The 19,087-nt window shown below is 37.2% G+C and overlaps 1 protein-coding gene across 1 annotated transcript; it reads left to right on the plus strand.

The window, feature by feature from the left end:
• Positions 1-574: 574 nt before the first annotated feature.
• orai2 (ORAI calcium release-activated calcium modulator 2) lies at positions 575-18,121 on the plus strand. Its single transcript, XM_022215403.2, has 3 exons — positions 575-901; positions 8,735-8,970; positions 14,619-18,121. Exons 2-3 carry the CDS (start codon positions 8,740-8,742, stop codon positions 15,186-15,188), a joined length of 801 nt encoding a protein of 266 aa, XP_022071095.2. The 5' UTR covers positions 575-901; positions 8,735-8,739; the 3' UTR covers positions 15,189-18,121.
• The last annotated feature ends 966 nt before the right edge of the window (positions 18,122-19,087 follow it).

The following is a 19,087-nucleotide window of genomic DNA, read 5'->3' on the forward strand; positions in this document are numbered from 1 at the left end:
TCGGCGGGAAAGTCATCTGGGCTAGGTGATTTGTTTGCCTTTAGTTTTGATATTGCCCAAGAAATTTCTCTCTCACGTATTTAGGTCAGATGGAAATATCCAGGAAATCTGGAAATCAGTATGTGATTATATATATATATATATATATATATATATATATATATATACACATATATATATATACTTTTCCTACGTATGTTTATATTTTTAGGACACATTTTTCTACTGTACCATAAGCGATTTCCAGTCAGGAATTAAAAAAAGGAAGTATTTCTCAAGGTTCAAGATTTCCTCATATGAAAAGTGTTTCCCTGTACCATGAAATTCTTTCTTTGCTAACCACAAGGAATGCCAAACAATAGTACAAAATAGATTTAAAAATAGTAATAAACCAAATAAATGTTGACTCTGATATTGACATAGTTTTTTTTAAAAAAAATCTGCGTTTATTCTTGAAAAGTCTAATAGAATTCTTGAAATTCAATTTTTGCTTTTTTGTACGCCACCCCTGAAATATTTTTATCATTTTAATCCTATTTGGCGTGCTTTTATTTTGAAGGCTGCCCTCACAGCTTCCTGTTGCGGAAGTACTTTTCTTCTCCGTCGCTCCGCTCGTAGCTCAGCACCACCCAAACCGATAAAAACGGCGGCAGGTGAACCGACTGAGTCACTCGGTAACGGAGGGAGTGAAGCCGTCCTGCAGGTTCTGGAGGAATGGAGGAGAGGAACGACGTTTCCGGCTCTTCCTCTGGAGCTCAACAGGGACGTTAGTGGAACCTGGAGCCGAGGAGCTGCAGCTGCTCCACCGAAAACAGTCGCAGCGGTTTACTTTAATCCGTTCATCTTTCTGAAACGTGGACTGTCAGGAATCCGTAATTAAAAAGGACACTTCTACAGACAGGTAAGATTTTTTTTAATAAATTAAATCAGCCGCTAACGGAAGGATAACTCTGTGGGGAAACGATGTTAGCTAAGTTGGCTAGCTAGTGGAGTCCTGCTCTGTGACTCTCCGACCGGGACGAATTGGATTTCAGTGTAATTTAATAGTTTATTTTAGAAACGCTGGCTTTCATATTTCTGTGCCTAACGTTGCCAGAAATAGTCCGCCGGATCTCTGCTAGCTAAAGTCAGTAAACGGATCCTGCTAACTAGCCAGTTTTCTAAATATACACGGAAGGTGCTGAACTGTTAGCGCTGTAAACCCAATCAGGACTCAACCTGCTGCGTTTATACTTTACTTTTAGCACCACTTTAAGTGTGCTTTTACACTTTGCACACTATAAACTCCAATTTTTAGGCTTCTCAGTCATGCAGGTCATAAAAATCCCAATAACTTCATAACTAATCTGCTCATCTTCAATTCCTTAATTGAATAAAAATCTTGGATGAAACCAAAACCGGAAGTCCAGTTGTTTTTATAGGTAGGATTATTTGCATCGGAGGTCAAACTCATTCTAATTCAGGAGTCACAAGCAGCCCATAAGAAGCAATACAATCCACCTTTAACGCTTGTGGTGGTGCTCATATGAATTGTAGAAAGGCGAGACAAAAAAAGACACAAGGCGACAAAAAAAGCAAAACACAAGATGACAAAAGACAAGCGAGACAAAAAGGAAACATAAAACAACAAAAATGAGAAACAAAATGACAAATACATGAGACAACCGTCAAGTCGGACAAAAACTGCAAAACAAGACAAATATTATATAAAATAGTATTTTACTTTATGATCAAAATGACCAAAGAAGACAAACAAAACTACAAAACCAGAAAATGGTTGCAAAGCATCCAAAAAAATGGACAAAAATGGGCCAAAATGACAAAAACGATACACACAGCAACAAAAAAGCAAAACACAAGATGACAAAAAACACAAGCGAGACAAAGAGGAAATACAAAATGACAAAAACATGAGAGAAACGACAAAAGTCAGACAAAAAAGACAAAAAACAAAACCAAAAGTCTGCTTCTTTTTCTAGATAGGATTATTTACATCAGAGGTCACATACAACCCATCAGTAGCGATACTGATATGAATTGTAGAAAAGCGAGACCAAAAAAGGCACAAAACAAAACACAGTGAAACACAGAATGACAGAAAATACAAGCGAGACAAAAAAAAACACAAAAGGACTAAAAACATGAGCCAAGCAACAAAAGTCAGACAAAAAAAAAAAAAAACAAGACACACAATGACAAAAACGGACACAAAGCGATAAAAGAACAATGAGCGATATAGTAATTTTCTTTCTGATCAAAACGACAAAAAAAGACAAAACCAGGATTAAATATGACAAAAATGAGACGCAAAACAAAAGCGAGAAACACGACAAAGAATGGGACAAATGACACGAAACAAAAAAGTGACAAAAAATACACAAAATTCCAAAGTGGCAAAAAAAAAAGACAAAAATGAGACAAAGTGATACTAAAAACAATGAATAAAGTAAAATACAAGATGACAAAAACACAAGCGAGACAAGAAGGAAACACAAAACGACAAGAACATGAGACAGCCGACAAAAATATGAGACAAATGACAAAAACAGACAGAAAACAAAAGTCCAGTTTCTTTTCTAGATGGGATTATTTACATCAGGGGTCACAAACAGCCCAGCAGAAGTGAAACAATCCACCTGTACTGCTTGTAGGCATGGCTTCTTTGCTTCATATGAATTGTAGAAAACGTGTAGTATATGTGCAGTGAATAAGTGTAACATTTTTAGCTTCACTGATTTTTTTTTTTGTTATTACTATTATATGTTAATTTTTAACTTCATTGCACTTCTTTATTTCTTTAGTTTCAGTTGTATCTGGCTGCTGTAACATCTAAATATCTTTTATGTGTGACAAAACATGCTTAAAGTGGATCGATGTCCACTTTTATAAAGTATTCATCTTGGAAAGTACTTGGAGTATCAAGGGGAAATTTCAAAGATGCTAATTTTAATATCTGTAGTTTATTGTGAAAATGTTTCAAACAGATCAGAGATGGTTTAGCAGAGTTCCAATAATGATTTGATTTATTTCACTTTTTGAGTTAATACTCACTAATGTGCAATAACCATTATTATTACACAGTCCATTTTATTTTCTTTAAACAATGCACATTTTATAGTTTCTGCTTATGTTTTATATTTTTTCTACTCATGCTTATCCACATATAGATTTTGTACGGCTACAGGTTTCAAGCAAATCAGAGATGGTGATTCTGGATTGTGCAGAATTGATCTGCTGATGTTCCATTTGCATAATCTTTCTGTTGACTTTATTAAATACCAGCTGCATCCCACAGCAGCAGAGACCATAACTGCTTTGTTAAATTAAGCCTTAAGTGAAGAGAAATCTTGTATGAAACAAAACCAAAAATCCAATTCTTTTCACAGAAACTCTTAGGATTATTTGCATAATTTCTGAGGCTCTCTTGCAATCATACAACTGTTAATAACTGTTAAACTCAGGAAAACCAGTGGTTTGTGTTTGCATGAAGATGAGCAGGGAGTGAGTGAAATGTCAGAACTTTACATAGATAAACACTGCTCTGTAGCAGGAAGTGCACCATGCGATCAAAAGATATGTGGTCAGAATTATTGCAAGGTGGGTTTTCGGTGCATCAAAGTAAACGCTGACAAGCAAAAAAGATAAACACGGATTTAATATTTTAAAAAGCAAGTGCAGCAAATTAAAGCTGTTATGAAAGGTCTAAAAGCATTTACAGTAATATAGATGTGAGCTAGCTTAAATATGTGCACATTGTTTTCCTGAGACTATGAAGAAACTCACAATCTGTTGTGTAAATAAAGTCAATGTTATTAATAGCAGTCCTGTTTAAAAGCTGTGTGTTAATGTGAAGTCTTCAGTTGATGTCTAGTGTAGAGGAAAGGAGGAAATGTCACAGCTGCTGCTGCTGCCAACGTTAGATATGTCTGACGGAGAAATGTGGCTGTCAGTGACGATGTTTAATTACAAAAACACATGTATAACAAATAACATAAACGGGTCAGATTGTAGGATGAAGCTGTGAATTCTTTCCTCTAATACTAAGTGAACACCGATCTGTACCTGAAAATACACAGTGGGAAAATATGTTAAATATGTAATCCTTTCATGAACTTTGACATGTTGGTATTTCCTGTCTGGAAATTTACTTCAACCCTCCTGTTGTTCTCGTTTAAAGGCACCAAAAAATATTGTTTCCTTGTCTAAAAAAAATCCAAGAATTCAGCAAAAAAATTCCTCAAATTTCTGAAAATTTGCAGAACCTTCAGGAAGAAAATTCCAGTAAATCCTTAAGTTTTATTTTTAGAAATAATTCCCCAAATTTAGCAAGAAAATTCTTGTAAATGTTATTGTGAATGTTCTTTTTTTAGCATTTCTTTTTTTCACCCCAAAAAATGTTCAAAGATTTCCCAAAAATGTTGAAAATGTGGACATCAAAAGTTTCACTGTGAAAATATATATTTTTTCTCCACATTTTCAAACTTTAAAACAGGTCAGTTTTGACCCACAGGATTACACGAGGGTTGAGAGTTTGACACCTTCTAAATTCCACACTAATTCCCAGTCTTATCCCACTTATTAGATGTGTCCATGAACTAGCAGTAGATACAAGCTTAGGCCCTGTGTGGCCTCTGGTTTCTTTCCTTTAATATTTAAAAATCTGCGTATTTCCACTCCTCACATCTAATGAAGTGAAGAGGAAGTGAACGTAGAGCGTCACAGGGAAGGGATAACATGTTACCAAGCGCATACATCTAATGGATGTCTTTCAGCAGCGGTGTCAAACATGCAGAAGACTTTGTAAAGAGTAAAAATTACAGAGAAGACGTTACCCTTAAATTGTACTTTTGTAAAACTTTAAATGTGCAACTGTGAGCAAGTTCCAGTCAAGTTTTCAAACAAATCAGAGATGGAAATTCTGGATTGTGCAGAGTCGATCTACTGATGCTCAATTTGCATGATCTTTCCTTTGATTTTATTAAACACCAGCTGCATGTCACAGCAGCAGAGCACAAAATGACATTTGTCTAAGATAACTGGGTCAAAAATAAACCTGCATCCGCCACCCTAAAGTCTTACAGAAGATTGCACCCTTGTTCCTGTTCAGGGCTAACCACTACTGCCTTTATTTTAATTGTGCTCTCCAAACCACGAGTCGCTGCAGCCCAAATTGTCACAAAGCATAGTAAACGAATAATAAAGTGACTAAAACACATGTTAAAAACACAATTTATTTCTAAAAAACACAGCAGGAAACAGCGTTTGGACGTATCCACTGCTGCGTCAGGATGTTTCTCACACGCAGCAGCAAAGTGAGCTCCTCATAAAACGCCGTGTGGCTCCACAAGTCAAACTCTGTGAGACCTTTAGCATCTCCTCAGAAACTCCACACTCAGCTGACTTTAATTAATCTAAGAACAGACGGCGGACAACCACCAGGTGCTTCATGTTGGTGAATATTCTGATTGAGAACATCACCATGAGCACGACTGTATTCTGTAGCAGCGTCTGTTGACAGAGCTGCAGCTGGAGCAACAACAAAAATCCCTATTATTGATTAGACTGTTGAGTTAAAAACATGTACTTTGGCCACTAATTTGAGGAATTTCGTCGGATTCCGACTTCCTTTTGTGGATAAAACACTTGAGGATGTTGGGCTTAAGGAAACGATAATCCACAATTTCATACATTTTTAAGACTAAACAACTACGGTAATTGATTAATCGAGAAAATAAAGGACAGATTAACGGTGAAAATAATTGTTGTCTGCAGTCCTAGTTGCAGCACACCAGTCTATTTCTTCCTCATCAAACTGGGAATTCCGTCTCTATGGATCAGGCTTTTCTATGAACTGTGATCGAGTTTAAAGCACATTATTGTCCAAAATACTGCTTTATTCTGCTTCATGAAGAGTTTTTAGGGGACGTGACCATGGAAACAAATAAAAAATACACGCAAGTCGACAGTCTGTAAGGTTTTTGTTTGTTTCTTGGCACAGACACTTTGTCGGTTGTAGAGTTGTGCAACTGCATGGGCTCAGTTTTCATTAGAAATGCAGGACTGTTGTCATGAATTGTTCTCCTTAAAATCACATAATGCATGGACTGATAACAACAATATCAAGTGAGGTAATGCCGTATTAGAGTCTGCAAATCACTGAATTGTTAAAATTACTTCATTTTGGAATACAACATCTAATAGTGGTCAATAAAATCGGTGCAAATTAGCTAAATGGAGCTAAATTGATCACTGACATGTTTTATTAAAGTCAAATGCACCAGAAAGACCAATTAAGTGTATACGATATAATGTGTAATAAAACTGACAGAAAATGCAATGCTGAAGTCAATCTGGTGCATAAGACATTCAGTTATCACCTGTTTTCTTTATGTTTCTTAGTTGCTCCACCAAGGAATGTGGTGGACTGATGTGACGATCAGAGTTGGTTTGTCTGTTAGCAACATTACTAAAAAACGGATTTGGATGAAATTTTCACTGAAGTCAGAAATGACACAAGGACCAACTGAGTAGATTTTGGCAGTGATGTGGCTTATAGTCTGGATCCACGGATTGGTTGAAGATTTCTGTATCATTGCTAGATGGCCGCAAGGCATCACTGTAACCATGACAACAAGTGAACACTACATCAGCTGACTGCTGGGGATCACACAATTGTGAATCTACTGCAAATCAACAGCCGTGGACTTATCAAGACTTATCTGTCAGAAATGATACAAGGAAGAACTGATGAAATTGTGGGGGTGTTTCTGAGTCCCATCAATTCCCGCCGCCCCCTACGTATTTAGGTCACATGATTCGGTATCTGTACACATGCACAACACAAGCCTGTGCTCAGTGCAAGGTCGTTGTTTGTGGGTACATCTATAATAAATGGACACATTCTATGTTGCTGTGATTTCTGATCATCAGTAACTAATAAAAAAATGCTGCATTTCTGACAATGCCTTATGGGGGAATGAACAACCTTGGAGGAGTACTACTGCTCTCTCTGAGTGCTTTTCTAGTTTTATAAGTTCTCAGATGCACTTCTGATGTCCGTCTGTTGCTTCATTTTATTTCATTTTCTCCATTTCTTGCTGTTCCTGTCTCACAAGTCTCTCCTCAGCTCCTCTTTGTCAACAGCGTCTGAGACAAAAACAGTCCTTTGGCAAACTTTGTCTCCCGACAAAAAGTTCAGACTGGGCTGTGGGAATATTCAGACGGAGTTTAACGAGAATAGAACCGTGGAGCTTCAGTGAGTGATGGGCAGGAGGAAAAACAACACGGATCACATTCTTATAAAAAGATTCCTTTATGGCGTTGTAAAAATGTTTATACGTTTATTATCTTAATATCTGAGATAACAAACCGAGGGATTGTATTCCATCGTCATGTTTTCCTGTTGAGTCATGTCTACAGGCCCATATAGGGGCAGGAGTTGGCAAACTATTTATTTAATATAAAAATATATTAAATCGCATAAATGTCACAGAATTATTCAAACACTACTGACTTAAGAGCCATAGCATTCGGATGCATCAGATTTTAAACTTCCTTCGCTATGATCATCGTGACCACACAGGAAGCTCTTCTTCACTTACAAAACATAAATATTTATTAGAGAAATTTAATAATTTAGTCAAGAACATTTTATATTGCGCCTCAGTAACCTCTGCACCACTTTAAACTTGTCTCAATCACAGTGTTTCATGTTGTATTAAGCTTTCTTCAAATGACTATCACCAAGGAATTACTAATTGATGAATTAAATGCATTTACACTGATGCTGTAGCTTCGTGTTACTTAGATGGCATGTGGTTCAGACCAGAGCTGAGAATATTAATTGATTAGTTTTCAACTCTCAAATTAATCTGCAACTAATTTGATAACAGATGGATCAGTTGGAGTCATTTTTTAGGGGGAAAGAAGTCTAAAATCTCTTTCTTGCTTCTCAAATGTGAATATTTTGTGGTTTCTTTCCTGCTTTATGATGTTAAACTAAATGTCTTTTGGGTTGTGGACACGATGTTGGGGTTTTGGAAACGCTGATCGACACTTTTCACCATTTTGTGACATTTTATAGGGCAAAGAACTTGCTTATTAAAGGAGAAAATAATCGACAGTAAAAATTATTGTTCTGATTTGTCTTATTTTATGTGTTATCCGACTTAACTTAGTTAAGATACACAAGTTTTAAAACTGATTCATCCTCATTTTTATATAGCTAGGTAAATAAAGTGCAGGGGGTCCTCGATTTACAACACCCTCGACCTATAGCGTTTCGTCGTTACATCGGAACAGGTTACATGGAAGTAGTTGGTGAGCGGACATGTTACCGTGTGGCGCAATAAGACGGATTTGTTTATAGTTGGTGGTTGTACGCCACCTTGGACTGTGATACATTTGCTTACTTTTTCCCCTTCATTATGGCTCCCTAAGTCAGACTCTTCAGATGGAAGGGCTTCAAAGAAAAGGAAAGCCATCTCCATGTTATCTTCTTGTAAAATGGCTCAGACATGCATGAAAGTCATTGGTATTCACTTTTCTGAAGAACTGTTTGATATGCACCCAACAGCTTCATTTCCATTTTTGCTGGAGTTCCAGTTTACGGCTAAAATCGACTTACGTTTATCTAAAGGAGCGGTGTCGTAAGTTGAGGACCCCTGTCTGGTATGGGTATCTTGTGTATTTGTAGTGAGGTGCAGCTCACATCTGTCCTCTTTTTACCCTCCAGGAGTCATGAGCAGTGAGCTGAACGTCCCGATGGGTTCCCCAGCCCCGGGAGTCTCAGAGCGGGCTCCGGACGGCGGTGGGATGGACTACAGGGACTGGGTGCGACGTAGCTACCTGGAGCTGGTGAGCTCCAACCACCACTCAGTTCAGGCCTTGTCCTGGAGGAAGCTGTACCTGAGCCGGGCCAAGCTGAAGGCCTCCAGCAGGACGTCTGCGCTGCTCTCCGGCTTTGCTATGGTTAGTTAGCTGTTCATGTTTTTAACCATAACAAAGCTTTATCTTTTCTCCAGGAACCTGATGATGCTTGTGAGAACCACAGATCTTGTGTGACCCAGATAATTCTGGCAGGAAATGGTTTCAGACTTCCTGTTCTCAAGGTGACATTTCTGGCCGCTGCACATCAATCTTCATGGTCACAGTTTGTCCTCTGGGTTACATTTTCTGACAACATAAATCAAAGTTATCGGGGACTGGGGACAACTTTAGAACCAAAAAAACACATGCTTCACTGAAATATGTTGGACTCTCAAAACTGCTGTATTCTCTCTGTCGTTTATCCAGCAGCAGCATTTTTAGCTCAGCTCTGCTTTGTGCTCATTTGGGTTTTATTTTTTGTTTGCGCCTCCGTGAGCATCAGTCACTGTTGCTATGGAGAATAAGCCAGTCAAAAATGTGGATCAAATTCAGGGGACTTTGCAGCTGGGAACAAAACACATCCATCATTACCAAGGTCATCTATCACAGCACCAGAATCTGATATTAAACTTACTCAATGCTCAGAACCCCCGAGCAGTTTTTGCCGCATTATTACTCATCGTGGGTTCATTTTTCACTGTAATGTAAAGTCCTCCAAGGAAACAGAACAGACACCAAGGAGAAATGACGCAAACATGTCTTATGTGCAGTGTTACAAAGTTATGCCATAAATCATATAAAAAGATGTATTGATTTTATTTATTACTAAAACTATTTTGCTGAACATGTTTAAATCAATTCAAATCTAGAAAATAGTACATTATATAGACATTTTATGCTTACGCAGCCTGCAGTTCAGCCCGGTTCACCTGAGAAATTCCTGAATTTTTGTAATATGATTATTAGTCGTAGCTGAGTCACTATTAATTTAATGACTGCTTTGAGGAGGCCGATTTTTTTTAGTTTTTTACCAAATGTAGTTCCTGCAAACAGTTTTAATCATTTTTAAACCACAGTAGAATAAAACAATTATGATGGAATATCATAGTTTGTGGACTGAAGTATATATGTTACACATGATTAGTTCATGGACCGTTGGAAACGTAACTTTCCAGCAGTGTATTTCACTGTCTGCATAGTTACCAACTTAACCCTTACAGGGCCGTGTTTCTGGAGAAGTACACATACTAAAACATCTAATCCATAAAAATATCGATCAAGTCTTGCGAGGTCGCATTGTCGTAGACGTTCGCCATTTTGAATTTCGGCCGGTACACGGCCTGATAAGAGCTTCGTAATTGCGGCTTCGTTATAACGGCTCATACGGCTTATCGTTTGAAATAAGCAAATTTGGGGCCAATGTTTATATCGACTTAAACATACGGGTGTGTGCATATTTTATGTTAATTAGCAATCATAAACGAGTCACGCGTGTTAAGCTGAGAATGTTCAGTTTCGGCTGTGTGTACGAGTAAGCGGGAACGGGTATACTTGGTCCTGGCTATTTAAGGGTTAACATAAAGTCAACACTTGACTCCACACCACCTCCTGCTCGGCTGTGATACAGTCTCTGCTACATGTGTGGCATTGTTGTAAACAGTTGAGTCAGCACCGCTCTGCTGGACAAACTGTGTAATGACGCCATTTCTAAATATCTCAAACATGTTTTTTTTGCAGTACATCCTGTAAAAATAATTTATCAAATTTAAAAACAGGAATTTCTTTGATTATTTATTTTACAGAAATATTAAAAGAGAAAAAATCAACTTGTTCAACATTTTTTCAGCTCTCCGCCAGTTGTCACCAGCACTAGCAAATAATACATTATATAGATATTTTCCTGCTGACACAGCCTGCAGTTAAACCGAAAAACTCCAGAAAATGATCGGTCATAGTTGAGTTGATATTAATTTTGTGAGTGTGTTTTTAATTTTTGTACAAAATCTAAAACCACTGTAGTTAAAAACCATCATGATGAAATATCAGTTCAGTGTTTCTGCTTGGATTTTTTTCTGTCGCGGTGGCAGGCTCCGCCCTCCACGCACGCACACACAAAAAGTAGATACTGAGAGCGCCACAGTTATCTGTAGTTCACCTTAGTACTCGCAAGTACCCGACACAGTGCAAGACAACTTAAAGGTGGAGACAATTAAGGAGAAATTATGCCAAGAAATTAAAGGAGCGGTGCTTTTATTTTAGTAGCTACAGGCTGAATGTAGCGGAAACCCAGCAGTTTGTGTATAGAACTGTAAGTTACAGGGAAAAACTATGAAAAAGTATTAAAAATTATTTACATTTTTAAAATTCTTTATCTGTATAAATAATTTTTCAAAATAATAAAAAGCAGATATTTGTGAAGTGTTTATGAAAATACAGATTTTTTTAAAGTGGATTTAATTTGATTTTGATCAGTTTTTTTTAAATTTTATTTTACATTTTTTCAATGAAAGCAATTTTTTTCAGCAGTTTTACGAATTATTATTCATACATTAACAAAACAGGGAAAAACTATCAAACAATAATGAATAAAACTGATTTACCGTTTGACTATATGTTGATATATTCAAATCACAGGTAATATCTGGATAAAATATTGTATTTTTTGGCTGATGTAAATACTGTAAAAGTAGGGTAATTTGTAGTGTACAACATTGTAAAAGAACAAATTAAGATTTAATTTACAGTTTTGACCAGTTTTAGTTTATGTAAATTAATTCAGTATTTCTGTGATTTTACTAATTATTACTTACATTAACAAAACAGGAAATATCTGTACAATGATCATTAAAAAATTTGTTGTTTTTTAATCCTTAAAGTACAAAATTAGTTTTTTTTTAAATGGCAAATATCTGTAAAGAGAGTTTAGTTTTAGATATTTTTATGATTTTTGGGGAAGATTTTTATTCATTTTTTGAAAATATTTACAATTTTTATTATTTTTGAAATTTTTATTTCTTGCCGAATTTGGTGATTGTTTTTGTTTCTTTTTTTAAATAAAGCTGTTAAGGGAAACTTAAGGAATTTTTGGAATTTTCTTCCAGAGGATTTTGCAAATGTTTATAAATTTGGGGAATTTTGTTTGCTGAATTTTTGGATTTTTTTTTCAGAGACGGGAACAATATTTTTTGGTGCCGTAAATGAAGAAAACAGGAGGGTTAAGACACCTAAGCTTGACAAGCCCAGTAAAGTAGAGCTTAAAATAGGTTTTCCCAGCTAATTTTAAGAGCTCAATATTCTAAATATCACATCTTATTTCAAGAAAGCCATTTTTCACTTGTTCTCGTGGCAATTTCATTTCATTATTTCAAAGTAAAAGTTCTTTGAAATAGTTTTTTTTTCTCCTGTTTTGAGAGGGACATTTTTTCCAGTGCTGCATTTTGCATGAGTTGCAGGTGACTGATCGATGACTGGGAGATGCCAACATAAAGAGCATTGCAGTGGTCCAGTCTTTAGCTGATAAAATCATGAAGGGCTTTTTCAAGGTCGATGCGGTTTAAGGAAGGTTTGACTTTGGCTAAATGGCACAACTGAAAGAAGCTTGTTTGTTTTTCGTCATAATCAGAAGACACTTGCAGTTGTATTTTTGTACTGATCGTTAATCAGGAGAGCTTCATGCCTGCAGGGAACTTTCAGAACTTAATTCTCCTGAATAACTTCTTTGCAGTTTAACCCTTTAAGCTTCAGTGTACCGCCGGCGGTACACCTACTAATTTGCATAGGAATTTCAAGAATGTCCGACGGCCGCAAACGTGCTTATACAAACACTATACACCGATGGAAAGCTTAGATTCTCATGAATCTGCCGGTATAAACCACTTTCAGATGCGATTACCACAGCGGGTGAGAAAAACACATTTGTCCGACAAAAACAAATATTCATCCATCCGTTCTCTATACACGGCTTCAACGCACACAGCGCGACTCACATTTCCGGGTTCATTATTATACACAAAAAAAAAGATTCCACAAAAAACGGCCATAATCCAACCTTTTACATCCAGATGACACAAGCCAGGAAACTATTTTGTCCAAAACATGTCCTGAAGTCGGTATAAAATCCCCGAATCGGTCCTTTTCAAGGAAAAGCACCTCGCGATGCCCGTCCAATATTCCCCGTATTTTTCGTAATTTTTTTATTTAAAAATAGAATATTAGCGATTTTTTTTGTACTGAAAACGGCTGGAATTGACTGAAGCTTAAAGGGTTAAACATCTGAACACAGTTAAGCCTCCCATTGTTTTCATTTACGGGCACCAAAAAATAGTTTCCTTGTCTGAAAAAAAAATCCAAAAATTCAGCAAAAAAAAATCCCCCAAGTTTCTGAAAATTTGCAAAACCTTCAGGAAGAAAATTCCTTAAAAATTTCCCTTAAAAGTTTCATTTTACAAAAATCCCTCAGATTTAGCAAGAAAATTTGAATAAATATTTTCAAAAAATTACTAAAAATCTTGAAAATATCTGAAGTGATTACATAAATATCAGTAAAACTTCTAATATGTTCTTAAGAAGCATTTTTACGTTTCTTTTTTCCACCAAAAAATGTTCTAAGATGTCCCAAAAATGTTGAAAATGTGGACATCAGAAGTTTCACTGTGAAGATTTTTTTTCCCACATTTTCAAATTTTAAAACGGGTCAGTTTTGACCCGCAGGACGACAGGAGGGTGAATATGACCTCAGGACGTGGTAAGACTGTCTGGGTTTATTTACATGAATGTTGTCATTGTGTGAGCCTCGTCTTGTTGATTTTAACCCTGCTGTTGTCTTCATTTATGGGCACCAAAATATATTGTTTCCTTGTCTGAAAAAAAATCAGCAAAAACGTTCCCCAAATTTCTGAAAATTTGCAAAACCTTTAGGAAGAAAATTCCAATAATTCCCTTAAAAGTTTCAGTTAAAAGTATTACTTAAAAGATTTGGCAAGAAAGTTCTCATAAATATTTTCAAAAAATTAATAAAAATCTTCCCCCAAAAAATCCTAAAAATATCTAAAATGACTACAGACAGCGCCCTATATAATTATTGGCACACCTGGTTAAGATGTGTTGAAAGCCTTAAAATAAATTCAGTTTTTATTGCAGAAGCATGCTCTCACACTGAAAATTGTTGAAAATGTATTATAGGAGAAGATTAGGTGCTGTTTTGTTGGCAAAAGGGGGCTGTACAAAATATTAACATCAGGGGTGCTAATAATTGTGGCACACATGATTTGATGGAAAACAATTATTTCTTAATGTGTGATTTATTTTTTCCCCCCACTGAATAAATGCACTTGAATTAAAGATTGGATTTTCCTCTTTTTTCATTTTTGTCCATATTATTTAGAAAAAAAACTGAATTTATTAGAAGCTAAAGAACACATCTTAACCAGGAGTGCCAATAATTCTGGAGGGCGCTGTATATATCAGTAAAACGTCTAATATTTTCTTTAAGAACATTCACAAAAAAATCAACCAAAATCCTTTGAAATTCCCAAAGATTTCCCAAAAATGCTGAAATGTGGACATCAGAAGTTTCACTGTGATTTTTTTCATTTCTCCTCCCATTTTCAAATTTTAAGATGACACACAGGATGACACAAGGGTTAAGATGACCTCAGTACGTGATGAGACTGTCTGGTTTGTTTACATGCACGTTATCGCTGTTTGAGCCTCGTCCCGTTGATTTAACGACCTGGATCTTCCCGTCCCAGGTGGCCATGGTGGAGGTGCAGCTGGAGGTGCAGTACAGTTACCCCCGGGTTCTCCTCATCGCCTTCAGCGTCTGCACCACGGTGCTGGTGGCCGTCCACCTCTTCGCCCTGCTGATCAGCACCTGCATCCTGCCCAACGTGGAGGCCGTCAGCAACATCCACAACCTCAACTCGGTCAGCGAGTCGCCCCACGAGCGGATGCACTACTACATCGAGCTGGCCTGGGGCTTCTCCACGGCGCTGGGCATCCTGCTGTTCCTGGCCGAGGTGGTGCTGCTCTGCTGGATCAAGTTCCTGCCGGTGGGCTCCAGCAAGCTCAAGAAGCCCCAGCCGACGCTCACCTTCCTGCCGACGCCCACCAGCACGACGGTGCAGGGCAGCGGCTGGCAGGCGGCGCTGGCCTCCACCATCATCATGGTCCCGGTGGGGGTGATCTTTGTGGTGTTCACCATCCACTTCTACCGCTCTCTGGTGCGCCACAAGACGGAGCGCCACCACCAGGAGATCGAGGAACTGCACAAGATCAAGGTGCAGCTGGACGGCCACGAGAGAGGCCTCCAGACTGTGTGAAGCCCCAACGGCAGCTTTAAAGACTTCTCTCTGTGTCACGTATTTATCTCCCTTCTCTGGCGTCTGTTCTGGTCGTTTTATTGCCTTGAACTCATAAGCAGTGAACCTAACGCTGTGCAGCACAGACGCTTCATGTGTCAGACTGCCGGTTAGGTATTAAGGTGAAGTTACAGTTTGGGATTCGTGTGCTGACTTTGTGTTAGAGGTCTGTAGTCTGTGTTGGTCAACGGAAAAAGGTTTACACAAAAAGGGCTATTATGTTCGATGTGCCATTTCTGCTCTGTTTACGTTTTACGGTTGGGTTCAGTGCCAGCAGGGTTTAGATCTGTTGCCAAAACACCCATGTTCACCTTAAAACTCTCTTTTTGAGTCTCTTATAGCTGCTCAGTGCATATTAGCAAACGCCAGTATAGAAGATGTTAGGCTGTCATTTTCAGTTTCTACTTCTTCCAAAGGAACCTGATGTTGGCGCTCATTAAGATTAAAGTCTTCAGTAGGAGTTTAGGTCCAATGTTGACTCCAGTTTTAGGGTTATTTCCTGTCAGGGCTGCAGTCAACAGAAGAAACTCTTGGTTGACTTTAATCGATCCTGCTGTTAAACCAATCGATTTGTAGAGGAAAGAAAATCTCTAGATCATCTGAAACGTCCACAGTGCTGTGAAAGCCTTATTGGCCTGAATTAATTCTAAATGACTGCAAAAACCGTAGTATTTGTAGCATATTGCAGGTTGCTCCTGCTCATATTTATCTAAAGCTACATGCACTGATGATCCCAGTACAAGAGATATTGAGGAATCTTAAGCAGAGCAGTTACCCGATTCTAAACTGCTGTTTTAAAGAATTTACCTTCAATTATTTTGGTCATCTGTTGTGCCGCCACACCGCCCACTTTTTTTAAGTCAGTCCAATTAGGGGCAAAGCTGAGTAAACATCAGTAAGTATTAAATAGGTTAGCAGATGTTTGCAGCTGGTTTAATTCTTCTCCCACCAGAAGGAATGGATTTGTCCTGGAAGGCTGTTGAAGTAACACTGCCGATGAGAATTTGGTCCGATAAGAGCGCAACAACCAACCAATCGACATGGAAACAACAACTTTCTGCCTCATATCGACACAGATCATCCACAACATTAAAACCACTGGTAAAGTTGAATCAACTCGATTCTGGAATAGACTGAGATGCAGAGACGGAACATGATGTAACCTACAGTTTCTGATTTGGAGAACTGTTACTCTATTTGTGAAAATGCAAAAAAGCACAAATATTGGAGATTTCACTGCCCTTTTTTCCCATCTGGACCACTTTAGATCAGGTCCAGGTCAAAAACCAGTGAGCTTAGGTTGGTCACATCTTGAGTAGATTGTCATACAAAGACTAAAGACTCTATCATCATTTTTGATATGGAAAATCATTACTCTTTGTGTTACAATGCAATAACATGGAGATTTTAGTGTGTTATTTTGCATCTGGACACTTTAGACCAGGTTCAGATGAAAAACCAGTGAGCTTAAGTTGGTCAAATCTGGAATAGACTGTAACGCTACGGCTAAAGACTCTTTAAACCCATTATTTTCTGTGTTGAAATGTGAAAGAAATTTTAGTGTGTTTCTTTACATCTGGACCACTTTAGACTAGGTCCAGATCAAAACACTTAGATGGGTTAAATCTGGAGTAGACCACATTTTTGTACCAGAACAGTTTATTCCAGTACAACCCAGATCCATAGAGGCCCATCCAAGAACCAGTGGACCCAACGGATCCCAGTTCCAGACATAACAGGACACCATAGAGGTGTGTTTAACAAACTACCACCGCCATCCGCTCAGCTGTGGCTCCGCTCCATGCGCTGCAGACGGTAAACGGTAGATTCGGCGATGCTCTGCTGGACAAACTATGTAACGACACTGTTTCTAAGCCGCCCCTATCATCTGGTTGTGCTTCATGTCCTGTAAAAAAATCAGTCCGTCTCCAACAGTTGGATTATTCTGCTTTCTGTTAGTTGGTTTTCTATTATCAGCCAAAGATTGTTCGTTAAAAAGGGAACCAGTTTAACAGCATTTGATCTGGAGCGTTCTGTGTGTGGCGTAAGTAACTTGTGCCATAAAAATAGTCAATTTAATAGTTGAAAACCAGTATTTAGAGGAAGTTTCTGGTGAAATATTAGATGTCTAAATGAAAGTTTCACACCTAAATCTGTCATTTCTCGTAGCTACACTTTGTTTCCAGCCTTCTCAGCTGACAAACTCGTGTTTATTGATTTAGTCTCTTGCAAATGTCTATAAGAGATTCAAAAAGTGGATTGAGCTTAAATGCTACTGAACCCCATCTCTCCTCATTGTTTACACTCAATGTCTTATTTTACCTCCATGTGCTCTGAAGCTGGTGGATGTTTTGCTGTGTTGCGACTATTTGAGGATGTTTGGAGCGGCGCGCTGAGGGAAAAGTCTTAAAATCTAGCGTGGAAGTTGTCGTCACTGTGTTTTTACATCCAAAATGTCACGACAAAGCCTCAAAGAGTCCCGTCATGGACTTAAAAAAGCTTTTAGTGGTTGGAGATGTGTGACGTTCTCTGCTGCTTGATTCTGAATGTTTCTGTCCCGTTATAGTTCTGCCTTACAGGATTACTGCCTTTTATCACCTTCTGTTTCGCTAAAGGTCACAACATGAGCACACGTTTCTTCAGTGACTTAAAGGAGGACAGAAAAAGACCTGCAATCACATTCCAAATAAGACGACCGACCAAAGTGCTGCTCGGTTTTCTCGATTCAGGAGGGACTAAAGTGCACTTGTAGTTTTAGTTGGAATTGGGAGGATGTTGTTGCTTTACATTAAATGTTTGTGGATTTGTGCTTCTTGAATTAATACTGCTGAGGATAAAAATCACACTCTGCCACAGACTTCCAAAATAAAAGTTCTCGTCTTTTTGCACGTAAACGAGTGTCGTGAATGTTTTTGTGTCGACTGTTTTTTTTCTCCCCTTGCCAAAAGATTACAGAGAATATCAGCTGTAAAATAAACATTTTAAGTTTCTCAATATCCTTTTGTTTTTCAAATAACAGGAAAAATCTGTAAAAAAATAACATCTTTTGCTAGCGTAAATACAACACAAATATGGTAATTTTTACGATAAAACGTGATGGAACAAATTACTGTTTTATAAGAATACAATTTTTTTTAAGGTGGATTTAATTTCCAGTTTTGACCTTTTTTGTTGTGGAGATTTTATACAGTTTTAGTTTGTTTTTTTCCAATGTAATTATTTTTGTGATTTTACGAGGTCTTATTTATACATGAACAAAACAGGTAAAAGTTATTAAAAAACATGAAAAATTATTTACATTTTAAATAAATACTTCATGTACAAAACTAGTTTCACCAAATAATGGGAAATATTTGTTAATGAATTTATAAATTTTTTTTAGATCATGTTGGCATCATAAATTTACAGCAAATCTGTAAATATACAGATTTTTGTTGTGGGCATTTTGTACAATTTTAGCCTTTTTTTCAAAATGTAAATTCTTTTTTGTGATTTATTAGTTATTTAGACATAAAAAAGCAGAGAATATCTGTAAAATAACCTTTAAATTTATCTACTTTTTTATCCTTCAGATACATAGTTTTTTTCAAACAATGGCAATAGAATTTTTAAAATGTAAATACAACAAAAATTAGGTCAAACGTAAAAGTTATTAATTATTATTTATTCATTAACAAAACGGAACTATTTGTAAAATCATTTTAAAAATGATTTACCATTTTTAAAATCCTTAATGTACATGATCAGTTTTTTCAAATAATAGCAAAGATCTGTTAATTTTAAAAAAAAATTTAAGGATAAATTTAGAGTCATACCATACCAACGATGTGGAGGTTTTCGTTCACTTCTCATCTCTAGTA

This window comes from Acanthochromis polyacanthus, chromosome 17, assembly GCF_021347895.1.
Source record: "Acanthochromis polyacanthus isolate Apoly-LR-REF ecotype Palm Island chromosome 17, KAUST_Apoly_ChrSc, whole genome shotgun sequence".
NCBI lineage: Eukaryota > Metazoa > Chordata > Actinopteri > Pomacentridae > Acanthochromis > Acanthochromis polyacanthus.

Bases quoted from the DNA above. Each gene is read 5' to 3' on its own strand.
- orai2 (XM_022215403.2), top strand. From the start codon at position 8,740: ATGAGCAGTGAGCTGAACGTCCCGATGGGTTCCCCAGCCCCGGGAGTC. The intron at 8,971-14,618 runs GTTAGTTAGCTG...TTCCCGTCCCAG, and splicing joins TGCTCTCCGGCTTTGCTATG to GTGGCCATGGTGGAGGTGCA.